At 45.3% G+C, this 23,180-nt stretch overlaps 1 protein-coding gene across 6 annotated transcripts; it reads right to left on the bottom strand.

The window, feature by feature from the left end:
- Positions 1-1,128: 1,128 nt before the first annotated feature.
- On the bottom strand, positions 1,129-17,951 carry LOC131513988 (butyrophilin-like protein 1). 6 transcript variants are annotated; one of them, XM_058733457.1, is made up of 10 exons: positions 17,571-17,951; positions 16,596-16,690; positions 14,135-14,482; positions 9,369-9,650; positions 9,053-9,253; positions 8,792-8,812; positions 8,673-8,699; positions 7,637-7,663; positions 3,906-3,932; positions 1,129-3,484 (listed from the first exon to the last, which is right to left on the bottom strand). In XM_058733457.1, the coding sequence occupies exons 2-10, from the start codon at positions 16,678-16,680 to the stop codon at positions 2,823-2,825; spliced, it is 1,680 nt and encodes a 559-aa protein (XP_058589440.1). In that variant the 5' UTR covers positions 16,681-16,690; positions 17,571-17,951; the 3' UTR covers positions 1,129-2,822. The 6 variants fall into 6 exon arrangements, with proteins under 6 accessions (XP_058589440.1, XP_058589439.1, XP_058589438.1 ...); XM_058733456.1 differs by having other exon boundaries at positions 16,596-16,787; positions 17,571-17,950; XM_058733455.1 differs by having other exon boundaries at positions 16,596-16,761; positions 17,571-17,950.
- Positions 17,952-23,180: the final 5,229 nt, after the last annotated feature.

Here is a 23,180-nt window from a genome sequence, read left to right as displayed (position 1 = left end):
GAGAGACCTGAAACATCTGATTTTTTATCCCCAAATGTCCATTTCTTCCAATATCCACTTAGACTTGTCAATGTTGGCAAAATGCAACTTAATGCAAAGTAAACTAATGAGATAAGGACCTATATTAGCCTCCAGATCCATCCACCATGGCCCCCACCAATCCCTGCCCTCAAGTCTGCTTGAGGGAGACTCCTCAAGACCTAAGAGACATTAGGGGAGTTTGATGAAAAGACTGAGGGGAGGAAAACAAATTTGACTGCGCTCCTCCTAAGTGCCAGGAACTGGGCTACACAAGTTGTATTTATGACACTTCATTTCCACACATGCACACAGAGATGAAGGAAGACATGAGCCCTGCCATCTATTAGCCTTTAATCCAGGAACTTCCTAGAGGAGGGAAGACTGGACCTGCAAGGACACTCCCCCCACCTCCCAGTCCTCAAGCCCAGCCCAGCCCCCAGCTCTACACAACTCTAGGTGAAAAAGGAGCAGGAAGAGGACCTTGGACTCAGCAATGGCTCAGAATGACATGGCCAGAAAGCTTATCTCCTCTGAATTCCAGTCCTTGGATCCCATGTTGGGAGGGAGAAACATGAAGGAATGACAAAGCACAGGGAAGATGTTCCCTAAGGATCCTGGAAGGACACCTGGAGGTACTGCAGGAAGGACACCAAACAGCAAACTTCACTGCTCTCCCCCAGCTCATCAGGCTCATGTCTCAGCTGCTTTATCAGCAAACATTGCTCATGGCCATTAATGAGTTTTCTTGCTCAGAATATAAATTATTCTGATGCTAATGCGGTTAATATTATACTTTCTTCTTTAGCAGCCATATAATATCTCTTATCTTTCTTCATGTGTGTTTCAAACAGTTTCAGAGAAATACCTAAGCCATGAAAGAAGGGCTAAGGCAAAATGAATTGTGTTTTTATAATGTGCCAGTTGGTGGAAACGATTAAACCCGCTTTTTAAAAACCCGTAATAAAGTAAAGCTTAACTTATGTTATTTTAATTTTTTATTAATTTTTTTATTTGAGTATAGTAGACACACTATGTTACATGAGTTTCAGATGTACAACCTAGTGACTCAACAAGTTTAAACATTATGCTAGTTGTGCTCTGTGTTCACAGGTCTGATTCTGCTTTTTTGCTTGCTTGTTTATTCATTTCTCTCTTTTTTTTTTTTTTTAGATTCCACATAGGAGTTAATTCATATGGCATTTGTCTTTCTCAGTCTGACTTATTTCACTTAGCATAATACCCTCTAGGTCCATTCATATTGTCACAAATAGCACAATCTCATCCTTTTTTATGTCTGGGTAATATTCGATTATGTATATAAACCAACTTTTCCTTATCCATTCCTCAATCAGTGAACTCTGAAGTTGCTTCCATACTTGGCTTTTGTAAATAATCCTACAACAAACATAGGGATGCATACATCACTTCAAATTAGTGTTTTGATTTTCTTTGTGTAAATACCTAATAGTGATATTAATCAATCATTCATTTATTACTATTACTATTTTGCAATACTATTTTTAATTTTTTGAGGAAACTCTATACTGTTTTCCACAGTGGCCACACCAGGTTGCATTCCCACCAGCAGTGCAAGAAAGTTCCCCTTCTCTACATCCTCACCAACACTTCTTATTTCTTGTCTTTTTGATTTTAGCCATTCTGACAGGTGTCAAGTAATATCTCATTGTGGTTTTGATTTGCATTTCCCTGATGCTGAGTGAGGCTGAGCATCTTTTCATGTGTCTACTGGTGATCTGTATGTCTTCTTTGGAAAAATACCTATTAGGTCCTCTTCCCCTCCCCCATTTTTTAAATGTTTATTTACATTTGAGAGAGAAAGAGAGCGTGAGCAGGGAGGGGCAGAGAGAGGGAGACACAGAATCCGAAGCAGGCTCCAGGCTCTGAGCTGTCAGCACAGAGCCTGATGTGTGGATTGAACCCACGAACTATGAGATCATGACCTGAGCTGAAGTTGGACGCTTAACCCACTGAGCCACTCAGGCACTCCATTTTGGACTTGGAAGTAATGAGAGGCAGTACACCGATTCTGGAAACTGTGCTCATAGTCAAAGCTTTCTGAAATTCACCCAGCATCTGAAAATTCTCTTCCTCATTCATATCTTTATTCTGGTAGAAGTTCTCTTCTTTCCAACTGGAGTTGACACACAGGAAGAACCAGATCCTTCTTCTTAATTCCTGAATTAACACAGCACTGGTATTTCACGAATAACAGATATTTACTAAGGTTGGTAAGATAAGTGTGCTTCCACCATCCCAGAATAGGAGGTATATACAGTAGAATATTAGACTGCTTTCCTCTTGAACATCAATCAGCCACTCATTTCTCCAGAAATTTTTGGATGGCCAATGTCTCTGGTCAGAGTGCACATTTCCCAAAATAGAACTGGTGACCCAACCATAGCCTCTGGGTTCATCTGCACAACTCAAGTTGGATAAAATACACACCATTTAATTCTGCAGAGTCATTCAGCCCTCATCTCCTTCATATCCAAGCAGAATAAAGACTGTATGAAATAATTTTCATTACCAAAAGAAGCATTACTTCCAACAGTTAAATGCAGCCTACCCTAAACCAGCTCAGTCAACTATTTTCTTCTGTTGCCTGAGCATAAGGCATGAACTGACTGTTCTCATAGCCATACCCCAGGAGACTGCATCCAGAGCAAGAGTGCAAGACACCAGGTCATCCAGGACTGACCTCAGAGGCTTTTGTCTCAAGGAATGTGAAACTCCAGAAAGAGCCACCATAAGGAGTCTGGGACAGTGTTGGGGTCCTATGGTCACATAGCCTCAGGGCCATAGGGGAGTAATGGAGAGTCGGCCCCTGGAAGAGCACCATCAACAGCAGAGCCTGAGCTGAACCCATCCCCTGAGAGGCTTACAGGTTCCTCCAAAGAAGAAGGAGGATTGTTAAGGGGCACAGAGGTCTCTGTAGGCACACCCACCACAGAGCAGATGGTCAGGGACACATCCCCTGACCTAATCATGAAGTATGGAAACAGAGTCCCAGTGGAGAAAGTTACAGGGAAGGAGAAAAGGTGAGATCCCTCAGTCATGTTATAGAAGGAGACATCCCCTTCTTTGAGGTCTAAGAAAACACCCATCCTGTGGGGAACTTTATGACGGATTTCCTGACACTCAGAGAGAAGGGCACAGAATTTATCTCTGTACCACCCCAGAACCCAGAACCCCAATTCTGGCCCCTCTCTGTACCAGCCTTTCCTCTCCACATCTCCCCTACAGACCCCCAGACCCCAGTCGCTTCTGTTTCCATTCCTGATCTCCACCTCCCAGTAACAGCGCCCTGATGTGATGGCCTCCTGGCCCAAGATGCTACAGGGTCCTCCTGGGTCCTCAGTTGTGTCCTCCAAGGTCACACTAGTCTGTCCACCAGAGACAGCAAGGTGCGGATGTGCAGACGCTGGATCCAGAGTGACAGACACTGCAGAGAGAGTTGCCAATCATGCAAGACCTTCCCCTGCCCCATAATAAGGGCACACAACCACCACCACCACCCTCAGACACCTAGTTGCATATGGGAAGGGCTAAGCCTCCTGAGATGAGAGTCTTGTGACTCAAGTACACAGCTCTCCAAGCAGGAGAAGTAAGCATAAGACTGATCTGAGGGTTGGATGGGTCACAGGGAACTTGAGGACTAGTCTGGACTCAAGGACTTAAGGATATCTATTTGGAATCCAATATCAGTCACATCCACTAAGCTCAGCTATGTGACTTTCACTGCCCCATCCCACTGCACAACCATTGATGGTGCCAACATTTGTATCACCACAGCAAGCTAAAGGAGACATCAGAAGCCATGGGGCAGCAGTAGGAGTACCCAGAGAGAATGTGAAGTAACTCACAGGCCTGGAACTTCTCCTTCCGCCAATCTACAAGAGAACCATATTTCACAAATGTAACAACAAATCAGAGATTTGAGGTGACTGTACATATCAGTGTCATATCTTTTGTAAAAATTGTTTGGAAACATTCAACTGAAGCATTTATTTCTTTTACACACACACACACACACACACACACACAGCCATGCTACAGCCTTCCCATGAAAGCCAAGCTATAAAACTTAACCACTGAGAGGCTGGATAACAACCTGAAAAGAAAGCTCTAGACCCAGATTTCACCATCATATTATGCTTTCTCAAGAATCCTTAGCCACACATCTATCCTGAAAGCTAGGTTTTCTTGAGAAGAATTGGGGAGATAAAAAATTCTGAGGCCTCCATTTATTTCTAAAGAATTGATTAAACTGAACTTGGAGGTTGAATCTAAGCCATGGTAGAGACCATACAACCTGGCAGAGCTGAACTTGGAAGACAACTACAAGCCCTGGGCGAGGAGAATTCAGGACACAGCATCAGAGAAATTGTCCCTAGTCAGAAGGCAATGGAGAGGTTTCAAGGAAGGGAGAGACAGAAGTTCAAGCAGGAAAGACATACATCCAGTGAAAGGACAGACACTATGAATTTGTTTCCCCTTTTCATGGGTTATTGGGAAGAAAATATCCCTATATGTAAGGGGAAATCAAAAATATCGGGTCGAGTCATCTGCTTCCCCCCTTAATTGCTCAGAGAGATCAAAATCACCAGGAGAAACCCCACGTAGTAGGTACCCAAATATGGTCATGTCCTAGGCCCCCTTATTCATGACACTGAAAAATTATTTTTCAATTTTTAAATACGATGAGATCAGATATTACTTCACCTCACGCTATGAGCCGATCAATATGCAAATATTGATTCTACTATAATGGTATCTGTCCTTACAAAATAAAAAGGTATACAAGGTATACATTAAAACACATGCACTTCAATCCATCAGAGAAGGGGGAATGCTAAAAGAAGACTATTTGATCCTTATTTTTAATAAATAAATCCCAGGAATCAGTGAGACTCTCTAAAGGGGTCTCCTCACACATCTAGCCCCAAGTCTCCTGCATCCCTGGCTCCCCCTTCTCTGCTCTCATAGTCCATGTCCATGATCATGAACAAAACAGCTGGGACAAACACCCACGCATGCACACACACACATACACACCCCACACAGGTTCAAAGGACCCAGATTATTTTTTTTTATGGAAATAAAGACTATATTGTCATGAGTATTTCCTCTTATTTTGTTATGCATACATTTGTGTGTGTGTGTGTATGTGTGTATATTTTTTTTATTTTTTTATTTTTTATTTTTTAATATATGAAATTTACTGTCAAATTGGTTTCCATACAATACCCAGTGCTCATCCCAAAAGGTGCCCTCCTCAATACCCATCACCCACCCTGCCCTCCCTCCCACCCCCCATCAACCCTCAGTTTGTTCTCAGTTTTTAACAGTCACTTATGCTTTGGCTCTCTCCCACTCTAACCTCTTTTTTTTTTTCCTTCCCCTCCCCCATGGGTTTCTGTTACGTTTCTCAGGATCCACATAAGAGTGAAACCGTATGGTATCTGTCTTTCTCTGCATGGCTTATTTCACTTAGCATCGCACTCTCCACTTCCATCCACGTTGCTACAAAAGGCCATATTTCATTTTTTCTCATTGCCACGTAGTATTCCATTGTGTATATAAACCACAATTTCTTTATCCATTCATCAGTTGATGCACATTTAGGCTCTTTCCATAATTTGGCTATTGTTGAGAGTACTGCTATAAACATTGGGGTACAAGTGCCCCTATGCATCAGTACTCCTGTATCACTTGGATAAATTCCTAGCAGTGCTATTGCTGGGTCATAGGGTAGGTCTATTTTTAATTTTCTGAGGAACCTCCACACTGCTTTCCAGAGCGGCTGCACCAATTTGCATTCCCACCAACAGTGCAAGAGGGTTCCCGTCTCTCCACATCCTCTCCAGCATCTATAGTCTCCTGATTTCTTCATTTTGGCCACTCTGATTGGCATGAGCTGATATCTGAGTGTGGTTTTGATTTGTATTTCCCTGATAAGGAGCGACGTTGAACATCTTTTCATGTGCCTGTTGGCCATCAGGATGTCTTCTTTAGAGAAGTGTCTATTCATGTTTTCTGCCCATTTCTTCACTGGGTTATTTGTTTTTCGGGTGTGGAGTTTGATGAGCTCTTTATAGATTTTGGATACTAGCCCAAAGGACCCATATTCTTAACTCACACCGGTGCTAAGTGGTGTTCTGGATAACCTTTCACTGCTTTAGGATCCCCCTCACCACACTCTTGCCCCAACTGCTACTGGAAGGTTGAGATGGTCTCATGATCAGAAGCAAACTCAGTCAGAAAAGTACTTCAAAACTGCTCAAAATACTGTAAGTCTTTTCAGAAATCTCTCTTTATTACTTCTTGTGCACTCAAAAACTTTGCACACCCTCTGTGTACTTTACACTCAAACCACCGTGACTATGATTTGTGGTCTCTCTTCCACCACTCTGAGCTACCCAAAAACTCTCCAAGATGAATCACAGGATTTCTACTCCCTTCTCATCTCCTCTCTTCCTCACTGCTTTTCTTTCCCTGATTTGTTCCCAACTTTTCTCTGATAAACAATTTTCACTCCTCTAACTTTCTCCTATCATATCTTCACACATTGCCCTGATAAATCAAACCAGTATCAAGCCCATCAGGTAAACATGCAATTCTCCTAAAAGGGAGATAATGGTTGTGAAAAATTATAAGTTACAGTTCTTTCAAAAAAAAAACTTTTTTTTAAGTTCTTCCTCTGTTACACAAACATAAAAATAAGATTTTGTATATAATTGCAGGTAGCTCTCAGACCCACCACCAGGAGTCCATAAATATCCTGGAAGCTCTGGATCTCAGATTCAGAACAGGCAATTTAAAGCAATTACTTTCACAGCAAGCAGGGAAGTTTAGAGGAAGAAACCCAACTTGGACAAGGAGCATGAGGAAACAAATGATGACCACCATTCCAGGGGACCAAGACAAAAACAGGAAAATCAAAAGTAGATCCGCAAGATGTAGGAATTTCAGGGTAAAATGGATTCAGAACCAAGGATCCCCTTAGGAATACCTGAATCATAAGCAAGCAAGAATGATATCTGAAATCTTCTAGAGACAGCAATTTCTGGTCTACAAAGCCATTACTGTGTTCCAACTGTCCTTATAAATGAGCACTCTTTTGTCACTGCACCAGCAAAGGCATCAGTTGAACAAGGTGTGTTCAGATGAAGTTGCTAATCCTAATAGTGACCTACAGTAGAGGACTGGTCAGAATATACAGGTCACGATCTCGCGTCTGTGAGTTCGAGCCACGCGTCAGGCTCTGGGGTGATGGCTCGGAGCCTGGAGCCTGTTTCCGATTCTGTGTCTCCCTCTCTCTCTGCCCCTCCCCCGTTCATGCTCTGTCTCTCTCTGTCCCAAAAATAAATAAAAAACGTTGAAAAAAAAATTTAAAAAATAAAAAAATAAAAAAAAAAAAGAATAGAGGCAGATCTGTGTTTCCCAGAAGAGTCCCTGAAGTCTTCACAAGGAAACGACAAACATGACAAGGAGAACAGGGATACCCACCCTGTCCTGGTATGGGGTCCACTGACAGAGAAGGGGGAAGAGTTGAGGCTGAAGGGGTAAGGGCACAGAAAACTGAGTTACTCACCTGCATACAACTGCGCCTTCCTCCAGCCTGAAAAGGGACACACTCTGGTGAAATATGAGCCAGAACAAGTATGCTTAGCATTGATCTACTGGCCTTGCCTCCTCTCTGTACTACAGGTGACACTCCCAACAGAGTAGGGAGGCTGGAGAGGAGATATCCTCCTATGATGTGCAGACAATAGGGTATTGTGGGAAATTCCCTGGATCACAGGTCAGAAAGCCTGAATTGCTGGCTGAGTTCCACCCCAGCCTGCTGCAGCTGTGTGACCTTTTGCAAAGCCATTTAGTATCCTGTACCTTAAAAACCTCAAATATTTTTATTCTATCTCCATTCAGTTTTGCTTCTATGAAAATATTTTAGGGAATAAAATATAAATTATTCCATAATTATAAAACAGAAATCATTATTACATCCAATGTTTTCCAGCAAAGAGATATTTGGGAAAGAACACAAAAGGGGACATGAATTAAGGACAGAGACGTTATGTAAGATCTGGGGTAAAAGGGGCCAAACTTTCTCAGAAAACACATCACTGTTCTGGAGCATTGACAGCTGACCCACCACATTCCCACCCATGGTCTGCCCAGTCCTCTACCCATCACTTTGTGACCAGCACCTCCAGGAACTGGAGAGAAAAGACTCTCCCTGGATGGTGTTATATGGAGGGGACACACTCCTAAACTTAATGACCCCATTTATTTACATAGCTTCTTTACCAAAATCTCAGAGCATCCAGTTTGAATAAGAACTAGTTGCACTGAAAGCTAAAAAGTTAGCAAGATGGTGGGGAGATCAGCACTGGAATAAACCCAAGATGCGTGACAGACTCCAAGGACCACCATCACCCCAAGTTCCCAAGCACTGGGTGGGAAACAGCACCCCAGATAGGGAAAGTCCATGGAGCAGGGTTCTGCCCCCCACCAGCTTCTACTTCTGCCCCAGGGAAGGGTCCGTATGTCTGTGCCTGAAACGAGGAGAAGGGACACCTTAGCTTAGGTAGGACAGGAGACCCAAAGACAACTGGAGAGTCACTCACCACCCAGGTAAATGGATTTCCTCCTGCCTGAAAGACAACACAGGAAACTGGTGAGCTAATAACCAGAGTGTCTCCTACACAGGGGACTCAGAAACTTCTGGGGAAAGAACAGAATTTACCGAGATCTTCTTGGAGTTCATCTGAAAGAGAGTGAAAAATAAGTATGAACTCCCATCCTTAAGAAAGGAAACACTACACCTAGAGAACCCATAAAAGGACTTCTCTGTATCCTAGAAGATCTAACTCCAGACCCGCCTCCACAGCTCCAGCTGTCCTCTCTGGACCTGCTCAGCCACCTGTTTCCAGCCAAGCCCCTTGCTGTCAGCTGTCCTCTGCACCACCTTCCACACTTGCCTCCCTTGGCTCCTGAGCTGCCTTACCTCTGGCCTTCAACGCCTCCTCCTTTGTCCGCCGGGCCTCCTCCTTGTCCCTGTGCAGTCTCTCCCATTCCTGCATCTCCTGCCTCTTTACAGTATGTTCTGTCTTGATGTAATAGGCAGCCCCAAGGAGTGAGAGCATCAGCACCACGAGGCTCACTATGAAAGCTGGCTTCCAGGGAGAGGCCTGGGGGAAGAAGGGCTCTGCGGCCAGCCAGAGACCCCATCAGCAGCACAGACCAGGACAGCCCAGCCCAACACTCACAGAAACCTTAGGCCACTCCCTCTGGCCCTGCTGGGAATGGGAAGTAGTGCTGACCTGGGATGAAAATGGCCATCGCCTTCTTCTGGTCCAGGACGGGGTTGAGGACTGAGCAGGTCATGTTCCCTGAAGAGCTGTCCCTCACCACCAGAGCAGACTCCACGCTGAACAGCCCTTCAGTGTCTTGGGCATGGGTCTCAGAGAATGTCAGGAACTTTTCCCCATTAGCAGCTCTCCACTGTATCTGGGGCTTTGGGAACCATCCCGAGGCCGTGCACACCACTCGGACCCCGTCCTCCTCTGGCCCTGTGATGTGCACTTGAGGGACAGAGCCCACACCTGTGAGAGAGAAGCTGGAGAGCACAAGGAGGCCTTCCAGAATCCAGGGATGCCAGCAGAGCCTTTCTCTGCACAACTCTGGTGTAGCATTGCATTCCAGGGCTCCCTGGGGAGTGGTCCCTGCAAGGATTAGAGCAGGGGTCCTGCCACAGGGAACAGAAGGAAGGAGCATGGAGACATGCAGAGGGCAGGGCTCTTCTCCCATCCATGAAGCTGGGAAGTCCATCACCCAGAGTAACACAAAGGAATTTCATCCCAAGTTCTATCCTTCTCTGCTCTTCTCAGCTCACACACTCTCCAGGGCATCCGCTAGCACACTCACTGCCCTGTGGTAAATCATTTCCATCCTTGACAACCCTACCTACTTCCTGAGCTCCTCCCACTAATATCCACATGTTAGCTCTGCCAGGATTCCTCACAGATGCTTCAAACTCAAACCCTGAACTGATTCATATTTGGCTTCTCTGTGATAGGCTGATGATGAAAATATTCCCAATCCTTAAGCCTGTTTCACATCCAGCTCACCTTCTGCCACATATTTTTAATGCCTTCACACTCTGCTTCCGGGTTCCATCATGGGACTTATCTGGGCCACTGAGAGTTCAGGGAATGTGACTCCAGCAGAGTTGGAAAGTACTTGTGCCATTGCCTTGCCCTCTGCCACAGGAAGGACATGCTTGGGCTAGAGCAGTCCTTCCAGCTAAAGCTGTCCTAGATCAGCCAACAGCCCAATGAACTTCACCCATGTGAGTAAACCCAGTCAAGGTCGACTGTCAGGACAAAATATATTAAAAGGCAGAGGCTTCTTGTCCCTGTTGAAAGTAAGGTCCCTTCCCATCCTTTTTCTTATGCCATTTACTTGAGGAAATTTGTGATTGTGGGGGCTTTCTCCCCTCTTTGAAATGCATATAAGTCCTTTGTGAAAACTACATAGGCCTTTTGTTGGGGTTGTGATCCAGGAATGTGTTTCTCAAGACCTTGGGAGCCCTCTTTGTCCGATGTGTATTGAGGAGGGCACCTTTTGGGATGAGCACTGGGTGTTGTATGGAAACCAATTTGACAGTAAATTTCATATATTAAAAAATAAATAAATAAATAAATAAATAAATAAATAAATAAATAAAAAGACCTTGGGAGCCCTCTTTCTGAACTGTTAACACCAAGGTGGACAGCACCCCTCTCTCCCAGTTACTGGGGGAGTGTAGGAGCCTAACCTCATTGGGGACCAGGGCCCAAGTGCAAAACCACTTCCTGTCATAAAGATGGGAGAAGTTGTAAAAACAAACTATTTTAACTTTTATTTGTCTGGAAAACTCTTCATCTTTCCTTCCATTCTGAATGACAGCCTTGCTGCAGTTTTTTTCCTTTCAGTTACTCTGAATGTATCATGCCACTCCCTCCTGGCCTGACAAGTTTCTGTTGAAATCTCTACTGAGTAACAGGAGGAAGTGTTGAACCACTATATTGCACTATATTGAGCCACTATATAAAACTACATGTTAACTACACTGGAATTTAAAAACCTTTTTTTTTAACTTTTAAGATTGGAGAATTTGTTTTCCTTGGGATAAAGCCAATCAGCTAACATAGATGGTCACCCCAATTACCAAGTACATTTAGGGTGCGCTGCCCATGACAAATGATACTGTCAAGTCCATTTACTTGAGGGCTAGTAACTGTCTATCCAGAGAACATGTATGTAACAAGTTGCGTCTGCATGGCTATGTAAAAAGGTGAGATTTCTTCTGTCTCTGCAACCCCTTGGTAGATTCTCTGGGATGCACATCACTTACTGGTTAATGCTAATGCCATAATAAAAATGTTTCCTTTCCCTACTACCTTTGTGAAGAGGATTTCTGGATTCAGAGACTTTGTCTTTAATTATATTTCCCCTACACTTAAGATGTATGAGTAAGCACCATTAAGATTTGTCAAACACAGCTCAGGTGAGCTGAACTCCCCTAATGCTCAACAGTAAATAAATGGTTGTTACTATGTGCAACTGAGATTTCTGTCTATGTTGCACAGCATTATGACAGCAATCAACAACTAACACAAAATAGCAATACTTCTAAATACTACTACTAAGCAACAAATTGCCAAAAAACAAGCAAACAAACAATAATTAAAACAAAAAAATAACCTTGGGAGTCTCCAGTCCCTTCTCTCCAACCCCCAAACTCTTTGTGTCCCCAAATCCACCCACTCAGTTGGGTCTGTTTTCCAAACATCTCTGACACTGGAACCCCTTCTCTTCTCCCACCCCACTGCTCTGACATCAATTCAGGGAACCATCCTCCCCACCCTGTAACTACATGTCTTTCTCCAGTCTTGCTCACCTTCTATGTACCCTCTCTTACAGCTGTCAAAGCAAACCTCCTCCCAAAAACACCTCCCTTCACTGCTCTGTTTAAAATTTCCTCAGCTCTTCCTCCCAACTCCGTAATACACCACACAAAGCCTTCTATGGTCTGGCATCACCCCTAACCTCAAAACCCCTCACCACTTCTTCCCAAGTTCTCCCACCCGGGCCACTCCAGCCCCAGGACTATTTGGTTAACTGTTGAACTGCTCATAACCACAATCACCATGCTCTCTGTGCCCTTCATCAACCACCAGGGCTCTTTGGAACACTTTCTGGATTCACTCAAGTACCTGCTCAAGTGTGTACTCCTCATGCACTGTTCAAGATCAATCCCTTCTCTCTGCCCGTGGACCAGGATTGTCACTTCTCACCAACCTCCCATCCACCTGTCTCACCAACCACATGGCTTCCTTGTCTGCCCAGACACACCAGCCACACTCCAACCTTGGTTGTTTCACATGAGTATTCCTCTGCTTGGAACTCTCACCCCCAGATACCCACTTAGCTAAGTCTCTACTCACCACCATCTAACATCCTCTATAACCCATCTGTCTGTCTATTTACTGTCTTTAACATAAACTCTGCAAGACAGGGATCTATTGATGTATTCAGGTGCCCAGAGGGGACCTGGCACTTAGTAGGGATTCTATATATCTTAAAAGGGTATAAAGAATTAAATGGGTTGGGAATGCAGCCACTCTGGAAAACACTATGAAGGTTCCTCAAAAAAACTACAAACAGAACTACCCTACGGCCCAGCAATTGAATTACTAGGCATTTATCCAAGGGATACAGTTGTGCTGTTTTGAAGGGACACATGCACCCCCATGTTTATAGCAGCACTATCAACAATAGCCAAAGTATGGAAAGAGCCCAACTGTCCAGCGATGGATGAATGGATAAAGAAGAGGTGGTATATATATGCAATGGAGTACTACTCGGCAATCAAAAAGAATGAAATCTTGCCATCTGCAAGTACGTGGATGGAACTAGAGGGTATTATGCTAAGTGAAATTAGTCAGTCAGAGAAAGACAAAAATCATATCACTTCACTCATATGAGGATTTTAAGAGACAAAACAGATGAACATAAAGGAAGGGAAACAAAAATAATATAAAAACAGGGAGGGGGACAAAACAGAAGAGACTTATAAATATGGAGAACAAACTGAGGGTTACTGGAAGGGTTGAGGGAGGGGGATGGGCTAAATGGGTAAGGGGCACTAAAGAATCTACTCCTGAAATCATTGTTGTACTATATGCTAACTAATTTGGATGTAAATTTTAAAAAAATAAAAAATTAATTAAATAAATAAATAAAGTTCAGGTGTGGGGAAAAAAAGATACTGGTATATTGTTAGGACAGACAAATTAATGCAAAAATGAGGGCAAGGGGTGTTGAGTAACAGATAATTAGCCAGTCCTTAGAGGAAAAATTTTAAAAGAATGTACTCATGAACTTGCATGCATTGATGACAGAGTTGTAAATCAAAAGAAATATTTCTGATTTACTTTTTATCAATTTAACAAAAATGTGATTTTACACTCGAGTCGTAATACTTTCTTTTAGGAAAGAAAACTTAAAAATAAACTGATGATTGGGGCACCTGGGTGGCTCAGACGGTTGAGCGTCCGACTTCAGCTCACGTCATGATCTCACAGCTCGTGAGTTCGAGCCCCATGTCGGGCTCTTTGCTGACAGCTCAGAGCCTGAAGCCTCCTTCAGATTCTGTGTCTCCCTCTCTCTCTGCCCCAACCCACTCGCATTCTGTCTCTGTCTCTCTCAAAAATCAGTAAACATTTAAAAAAAAGAAATAAACTGATGATTTTTCTAACAACAAAAAAAAAGAATTAAGTGAATGATGGGCATTGAGGAGGGCACCTGTTGGGATGAGCACTGGGTATTGTATGGAAACCAATTAGACAATAAATTATATAATAAATAAATAAATGAACATTAAAAAATTTAAAAAAAGAATTATAAGGGTTCCTATTGAACTAAGCAATAAGTGAAAATCACTCCTTTCCTCATCTCTAAAATGAGGGGACTGATTCACTTGGCCCCTGAGGTCGCTCCCAACTCCAACACTCAGGACACTAAATATAGATCAACCACTGACCTGCCACCTTCAGCTCCAAACTGGCCTCTTCATAGAAACTTCCCTTTCTGAAGAAGCAGGTATACAGCCCGTTGTCGGAAGCCTGGACCTTGTGGATACGCACAGTGGCCTCCCCCTGGCTGAGGAAGTCCTTCACCAGCGAGGTCCGCCCTGTGTACTGAGCCAGCTGCTCTTCTTTCTGTTCCTGCTGGTTTTCATAGATGAACACTGCCTCTGAAAACTTGGAGCGGAACCACCGCAGCTCCATGTTTTCCACATCCATGGCTGGGGACACATGACAGGGCAGCGTGACGTTCCCACCCAGCACTGCCACAATGGGGTCCGAGGGGCCAATCACCACAAACTCCTCTGTGGACACAGACACAGGAGTGAGAAAGTGGAGAGACACAGGTAGGGAGGCATGGAACACATACTGTCAGGTGGGGGACCCAGGCAGGCAGGGGTGAGTAGCAGGTGGGAGGTTCTAAGGGGTTCCCAGGGATGCTGAGACTGATGTTCCAGGGACCATACTCTGAGATCACAGCTCCAGTTTGGTTCCTCTTAAAACAGGACTGAAAACTGACTGAAGTTTATTATTTCTGCCCATGTGTTTCTCCTCTGCTGAATTACATGTGCATTAAAAACTAGAGCCCACAGTTATTTCCATTAAAACCTGCCCTCACTCCATCACACAAGCACCCAAATCACCACGACTTTTCACAGGCCTTGGTCTTCTGAGACGTGGTGGACATGTCACGACATGACACTTCTGCAGAAAGAACCCTGTTGGATCTCCAAAGAGTGACTTCTCATCTCCTGTGCTACTCTACTTTGGCTGAGTCACTATCTGTCTCACCTGAGGAATGACAGTGACTAGTCTCCCTGGGACTATCCTCTTCCCGACCCCATTTGTGTGACCCTTTTAACCTGCAAGTAAAACCATGTCCCCTCTCTATCCAAGCCCCCCAATGCCTCTCTGGTTCCCGAAGTGACCTGCAAGCCCAATAAGGATGATCGCTCAGTGCTCTCTGAAATCCAACTCTTGTTTCTCTTTCTTGCTCAATCTGTTCCACCCAACACATGCCTCCTCTGCTCCTTCAACACCCAGGCACACTGCCTGCTTTGCTCTGGCTGCTCCCCACTCTGGAAACCCTCTTTCCATGGGGATCCGGACAGGATGGTACTCCACATCTTCATTCCCATCTCACTGCTTACACCGACCACCTTATGGAGCACTGCTGCCCGCCCACACACCCTCCTACACCGCTGACTGCCCACCCTGTTCTACTTCCTTCTCCCATACTGTCCACTCCTCTAACAGACATAGATTCCGTGGAGTTGAGGTAGTTAGTACTCGCTGTCTCCTGCCAGAATGTAAGCTCTGTGGAGACAGGGACTCTGGTTTGTACAAAGATCAGCACCTTACACAAACTTCATACCCTGTAAATATTTATGGAATGTAATGAATTAATAACCAAATAACTACTTAGATACCAATAGAGCCAGCAAACAAAAAATAAAAGGAAATTTATTTTCACACTTTTCATAGTGAAATTCACATTTTTTTACTTTGTAAGACATAAACTCCTCATTGGACAACTGTCTTGATCCCCTTCCCTTATTTTATGGTCCTGGGACTCTTCCTTTTTTTTTAATTTATTTATTTACATTCAAATTAGTTAACATACAGTGTAGTATTGGTTTCAAGAGTAGGACCCAGTGATTCATCACTTGCATATGACACCAGTGCTCATCCCAACAAGTGCCCTCCTTAATGCCCATCACACATTTAGCCCATCCCCTACCCACCTCTCCTCTAGCAGTCCTCAGTTTGTTCTCTATATTTAAGAGTCTCTAGTGGTTTGCCTCCTTCTCTGTTTTTATCTTACTTTTCCTTCCCCTCTGCTGTTTTGTTTCTTAAATTCTACAGATGAGTGAAATCATATGGTATTTGTCTCTCTCTGACTCATCTCGCTTAGCATAACACCCTCAAGTTCCATCCACATTGTTGCAAATGGCAAGATTTCATTCTTTTTGCTCACCGAGTAGTATTCCATTGTACATCTATAATGTTTCTTATTTATCTATTAATCAGTCAATGGACATTTGGGCTCTTTACAATACTTTGGCTTGTTGATAGTGCTATTATAAACATTGGGGTGCGTGAGCCCCTTTTAATCAGTACATTCGTTTCATTTGGATAAATACCTAGTAGTGCAATTGCTGAGTTGTAGGGTGGTTTTATTGTTAATGTTTTGAGGAACTTCCATACTGTCTTCTAGAGTGGCTGCACCAGGTTGCATTTGGTTCTGGGACTCTTCTTAAATATTTAATTATACCTAGTGGTTGGGGGATCACCAGACCTTTCCTACAGCCAGGGCCTCCACCAATAACCATCTGTCCTGATGGAGACACAGCAGGGCTCCCAGAGGCTCTCGCCCACCCAAGGGAGATACAGGAAGGGGGATGGGGACACACTTACCTGCAGACCCCCCAACAGGCAACTGGAAGAAGAGAAGCAGGGAGGTGAGACGGGAGAGCAAAGAGCCTCTGCGGCAATCCTCCATTTCCTCAGGGCTGGGGAGACACAGGGCAGGAGGCAGGAGAACACCTACAGAGACGAGGAGGGCCAGCCCACAGCTCTGGGCCTCAGAACAGACAGAAGGGCTCAGGGCTGATAATAATCCCCAGAACAAGAAGAGTTTTTGCTACTAGTCATTATGCTGATGGGACTGGGGGCCCCAGGACAAAGGCTGCTCAGGACAAAGGACCTGGCCTTACTCCCAACAGAGGGCTCCATCAATTCCCCATGAAAAGTTGATCCTCATCCTCTATATCTCTGAGGAGTTTCTGCCTCAGGACAAAGGAATCCAGGAGGGGGCTGCCTGAGTAGCTTAGTCGGTTAAATATCTGACCCTTAATTCCAGCTCAGGTCTTGTTCTCAAGTCATGAGTTCAAGCCCCACGTTGGCACGGCGCGTGAAGCCTACTTAAAAAAAAATAATAAGAGGATCCCAGGAGAGAGAGAGCACAGAAATGATAAAATGTGTCCTGGTCAGACAAAAAAGGTTTTAAACCACCTACTGCTGGGTGGAGTGGGGGTCCGGCAGCAAATAGTACTGAGAAGAACAGATTCTGGAGGTGACTGCTGACTTCTCCAGATTCAGCCACTCTCTAAGCAACCACCTTAGGCTAATTTCTTGACCTGTTCTGCCCCAGTTTCCTCAATGTCAAGTGGGGATAGTAACGGGATCTCACCCCAACATGCAAGGATGTAGTGCTACACAAATGTCAATAAATGAATGAAGTGCAGGCATCACTGTATTTGTCCTGGGTCTTCTCAGAGCCTCATTATTACCCAGCACCACCACCCTCACCACAAGCTCAGCCACTTCCTCAAAGCCAGCTGCTCCCACCTTTCCTTTTATTGGCCAAAAGCATCTTCAGACCCAACTTACCTGCTTAGAAAGCTGAGACTTCGGGAATGTCTCTAACTCAGTAGTGTGAGATCTCAGCAGACTTCAAATCTGCTCTCAGAGATTGCACTTGCAGTTAGCTGCTCTGAGCCTCAAAACCTGCTTCCAATTCCAACGTTGGGTGCCATAGGGTCTTCTTGCCTGAGAGGCAGGTGGTTCCCAGGTGAGTGGGGAAGCAGAACTTGAACAGGTTACAGGGGTCTGAGCCAAAACAGGGTCCTGGGCCCCCACTAAGCACTCCCAGACAGGAGAGTCCACCCTTCTCTGACTCCTGCACCATTTGAAAGTGAAAGCTTACAAAAAACAATCCCAGCAGACTCTGCCCTGCCCTCTGGATGGTGCACCCCAGTTATCAGTAAGGAAGCAATGTGATCAGAGCCACAGAAACAGGGCAGGTACAGGTCCACTGACCCACCCTGCAGGGAGTCACACAGAGGTATAGACTCAGCAATAGTTTGATGAACAACTGCTACTCTCCAGGTTGGCTAACTTCTAAACCATAAGCAGAGAGTGTGTATGGCACAGCCAAGACTAATACCTAACCCTATGCATGGCTGTTCACTACTGAGACTCTTCATGACAGTTGGTGAATACCATCAGGCAAGAGTCTTTGAAAAGCCCCTGGTGTAGCTGCTTTGCTTTTCTTCACCTGGAGACCACATAGGTGTGGCAACAGAGAGGTTACTACTGGGCATCAGGAGCTTCCAGGACCAGTTCCAGGACTCTGGCCCTCCCCAAGCTGAATGGACAGCACCCTGTGGCTTGTTAGTATTTTACAAGTATGCATGGCCTGGATACACCATTCAGTCCCTTCCCTGCCAGGCTGCAGTGTGCTCTAGGAAAGATGGATGTTATGGTCTCTGAAGGAAAACGCTGGAGCACTGGGGCTTCCTCCAGCCCCTCCCTACCTGTATGTTCCCATCTCAGCAGGACACCTTGGTTCACTCAGTTACATCTGCCAGAAACTGGAGGGTCATTCCACTACACAGTCCATGTTCCCACCCAGTCTACATCCAATGCACCAGAAATGTTCAAGACTTTTCTCAAATCCATATCCATGGCCAGTACCTAGTTCCTGGCCACCCCCATTTCTCCCCTGGCCCAAACAGGGTGTCCCTGCTTCCCCATGAGTGTCCCCTGCCCACCTCCAGCCTGACCTCCTCAAGTTCATTTTCCTTCCAAGGTCATGATCCTCTCAAGTCAGATCTGCCTTATCTGTTCAAGGGATCCCCCTATAAACCTCTTGTCTGTGATTCCCAGGGCACAGCTTCCTCTCTGACCTCTTTCCATCACTCTGCCAGTTGTCCCTCACTGGCCTGAGTTAGTTCCTCCAGTGAGTTCCTCCGTTCCAAAGCCTCGGGCCTTCTCACAAGTCATTGTATCATCTTGCTCTCTCATTCTCTCTCTCTCTCTCTCTCTCTCTCTCTCTCTCATCCCCCAAACTCCTTAACGTCTCAGTCTTGCCTAATGTGACCTTCCTCAGAGGAATCCTCGCCCACCTGCTCATCCCCATTACGTGCCCCATATACGTACTTGTTGGAGTTTTACTGGCACCCTGTCCTCCAGCACAGCTCTGACATTGGTTCTTCTGTGGAATGTCTGTGGCATCCACAAAGAGAGGCACTGTGTGCCCTGCTCACATGCCCAGGACACCGTAAACAATAAACTTTGCTTGAGCTCATTTGCAGAGGACTCACTGCAGCAGCCCATTGGCTACTCAGCCTTGTCCAAATTTGGAAAACATTTCATTCCACTGAGAAACACAAAGACGGTTAACTCTGACCTAAACAAGTCAGCCCAGCCCCTCGGTGGTAGGACCCCACCATCTTTCCTGCTCCTTGTTTCTTCCTGCCCCAAATACATATGCTTCACGGAAACATCCCCAGGCTAGAAACTCAGATTCAACCACCTTTTCTTACTCCCTCAAGCCTGCCCAGTGCTCGGGTGTTCATGAGTTAAGTGACTGGTGTTAAGACACTAGCTTGGGCTACAGCTTCCCTGGTCACATTTCTGCCAGGTTGTTGTCATTTATCTTCATTCTACAGGAGACGAAACCAAATCTCTCAGAGTTTTGCAACCACACACCCAGCAAAGCCTCACCCAGCCTGCATTCACTCTTGATTGTTCTGAATAATTCATTGGATTTGTTTTCATGAAACAAGGCCTGACTGGCTCATGGTGCATGGGCTTGATAGTTTTCTGCCTAGATGTCTGATCTGAGATATTAAAACTCTGCACAAATCCAAGACCTCTGGGTATATCTGAACACATCCCAGGTTGTCATCCGCAAAGGTCTATTCTGCCAATATCCACTTAGACTTGGAACTATTGGGAAAATATACCTTAACGGAAAAATAACAAATGAGGGGAGGCTGGGTGACTCAGTCCATTAAGCATTTCACTCTTGATTTTGGCTCAGGTCACGATCTCACAGTTTGTGGGATCAAGTCCCTTGTCGGGCTCTGTACTGAGAGAGGAGCCTGCTTGGGATTCTTTCTCTCCCTCTCTTTTTGTCCTTCACCCACTCACGTGGGTGCACACACTCACTCTCTCTCAAAAATAAATAAACTTTTTAAAAAGTCAATATTTTTTTAAAAAAGAAAGAAAAATAACAAATGAGATAAGGACCAATATCAGCTTCCAGGTCTACCCCCCCCCCACCCATGCCACCACCAATCCCTGCCCAACAGGGAGACTCCTCAAGGCCTAAGAGACATTAGGGGAATTTGATGAAAAGACTGTGGGAAGAATTTGACTGAGTTCCTACTAAGTGCCAGGAATTGGGCTACACAAGTTGTATTTATGACACTTCATTTTCACACATGCACACAGAGATGAAGGAAGACATGAGCCCTGCCCTCTATTAACCTTTAATCCAGGAACTTCCTAGAGGAGGGAAAGCTGGACCTGCAAGGTGCACCCCTCCTTACTGCCCCACATGACACAGTCCACGAGCCCAGCCCAGCCCCTAGCTCCACACAGCTCTGGGTGAAAAAGGAGCAGGAAGAGGACCTTGAACTCAGCAACGGACCAGAATGATATGGCCAGAAAGCTTATCTCCCTTGAAGGCCAGTCCTTCGATCCCAGGATGGGAGGAAGGGGAGAGGAAGGAATGACAAAGCACAGGGAAGATGTTCCTGAAGGACACTGGAAGGACACCTAGGGACACTGCAGGAAGGACACCACACAGCAAACTTCACCGTCCTCCCCCAGCTCTCAAACTCATGTTCCAGCTGTTCGTCAACAAATACTGTCCACTGGCCATGAATGATGTTTCTTGCTCAATATAAGTGATCCCGATGCTAGTGTGTTAATATTATACTTTCTCCTTTAACAGCCATGTAATGCCTCTTATCTTTAGTTGTTTCAAGTACTTTTGAAACACTTTTCAGATAAATACTGAAGCCATAAATCAACGGCTAATATAAAAAGAAGTGTAATTTTAAAATGTGACATTTGGTGGAAAGGATTAAACCTCATCTTTAAAAATCTGCAATGTGGTGAATCTTAATTTATTTTGACGCTGTGAAGGTGAAGGTTCACTGGGTTATCTTCCACTGCAGGAAAAAAGTTTATACAAGTGTTTCCTGCTTGTTTGGTATCTGGAAAAACTGAAAAATAACAGAAAACACACACACACATACACACATGCGCGTACACACACATAAGGCGATAGTTTCCGTGTAGATTTCAAAATGTTCCTTCCTTTTCTAACCAGCATGACCACGCTGGTGGGTTGAGCTCTGCCCTGGGAGTCTGCTGAGGACAAGACCAAGGGCTCAGTGGGGATGATCAGTATCCCCTGAGTCTGCACACCTGCCCCTCTGGTGAGCACAGCCTTCCTAATGGAGGCTGTCTTCCCATATCTGAACTATCCCACCAAAGATGCCTCAGAAAATTCCTTAGACCCTTAACTCATTCCCAGGAGTGGGGCCTGCCCAGGCCTCTCAGAGGTCGACTGCAAAGCCCAACTGGCCAGGGCACCTGCCCCGGCACCCTCTGAATGCGCAAGTCCCTTTGCTTCCAAAGTCTGAGATTCCTGGGGACATGAAGAGGCATCACTCCCACCCCTCTGAGCTATATAAAGGCAAAGGACTGAGACCAGGGAGAAAGACATTCTTATAGAAATTTTAATAAATTTTATTACGCCATCAATTAGCAAAAGATAAATAAGAAATTGAAAGAAAGCCAAGAGAAAAATGGTGTAAGAATGGAAAGAACAGGGAAAAAAAAGAATGGAAAGAGCAAGAAGAAAGAAGTGAAGGAGGGAGAGGAAAAGGGAGAACAGAATGACGGAGGGAGGGAAGGGCAAGCAGGGAGGAAAGGAAAGGGAAAAGAGAAGGTACAAGCCCCACCTTGCATTCAGCCCTGATATATCTGGGGACAAGACACCTGAATGGGACACAGGTATGCCCACAGTGTCTCAAGTACATTCACTAGTCACTGAGATGTCAGTGAATGTTTTGCAGTGAGTGAATACAAGTACCGCCCACATATAGGTGACCCAGTCATAACCTGGGAAGCATTTACTCACTCTCCCAATCCCATGTAGATCAGGCCCATCCACAGTCAAGGCTGAAACAGTTAAGTCCTTGTAGGAGGGTGAGTGCAAAGTTATGGGAAAAGGGCCTGGAGATCTGCTACTTTAGCCTCTGACCTTGAAAGAATCAGAGGAGAGAGGCCCAAGGCAGAAAAGTCAGGAGGGGCCCTGGCCAAGCTTGAGAGGGTGATTCTAACAGTCCCCAGCATGCCCAACACCCTGTTCCTCCATGTCAGGGAGACTTGCCTCCACAGGCTGAGCTGTAGGCTGAAGCCCTGAGGCCAGGCCCCAGCTCACTACTGACTTTCACCAAATACTCAGGCCCACCATTTATCTAGTGCTATTTCACTCTGGTCATTATGTACTTTGTTTCAATAAATGACTTACTCTAATCCTCAGAGGAGAGTCTTTCCTCACTTTAAAGCTGAGAGACAGAAGCTGAAGAATACACGAGGACACGGGGACCTGCCCAGGGCCAAACCCTACTTGAGGCAGGTCCACCCCAAAACTCAGGTGAGCCCTAAACAGAGGGCACCAGATTGGAGGCCCTGGGCCCAGAAATCCTCTCTAAAGTAGCAGGTCTCAGAGACGGAAGCAGGAGGACTATGCTGCAGCAGCTGCCTGGGAGGCAACCAGACAGAGGGTGCTGTGAGGGGAGAGCAACCCTGGAGACCCTACCAAGTCTCCCAGATTCCATCAGGCTCTGCTGCCCCCTTGTGGCCAGCATGCGCACCACCGAAGGAGCGCTTCCCTGCGGGAGGACAGAGGGACAGAGACAGATACAATCTTATAAATGTGGATGGGAGCATAGGAAACCAAGCACAAAAGACCACAGGCTACAGGACTCCTGATAGATGAAATTAGAGAACAGGCAAAACGGAAGGCAAAACGGATCCGCGGTGGCAGAAGGCCGATGAGGAGTTCCGTGGCACTGAGGGGTAGTTAGGACAGGAAAGGACACCACATAGTTATCCTGGGGTGGTGGGGCTTAATTCATACTTATCGACTTACTGAAGTTAGCTTATTCATTTTATTTATTATTTTTATTTTAT

The sequence above is a fragment of the Neofelis nebulosa genome, chromosome 6, assembly GCF_028018385.1.
Source record: "Neofelis nebulosa isolate mNeoNeb1 chromosome 6, mNeoNeb1.pri, whole genome shotgun sequence".
Classification (NCBI taxonomy): Eukaryota; Metazoa; Chordata; class Mammalia; order Carnivora; family Felidae; genus Neofelis; species Neofelis nebulosa.
This window is presented reverse-complemented; position numbering and strand designations above follow the sequence as displayed.

What these genes read in the sequence shown, in the direction of transcription:
- LOC131513988 (XM_058733457.1), bottom strand. Translation starts at nt 16,680, where the DNA reads ATGGAGGATTGCCGCAGAGGCTCTTTGCTCTCCCGTCTCACCTCCCTG. An exon ending in TGAACTCCAAGAAGATCTCG is followed by an intron (nt 8,700 to 8,791) that starts GTAAATTCTGTT and finishes GTTGTCTTTCAG; the next exon opens with GCAGGAGGAAATCCATTTAC. An exon ending in GAAATCCATTTACCTGGGTG is followed by an intron (nt 7,664 to 8,672) that starts GTGAGTGACTCT and finishes GTCCCTTTTCAG; the next exon opens with GCTGGAGGAAGGCGCAGTTG.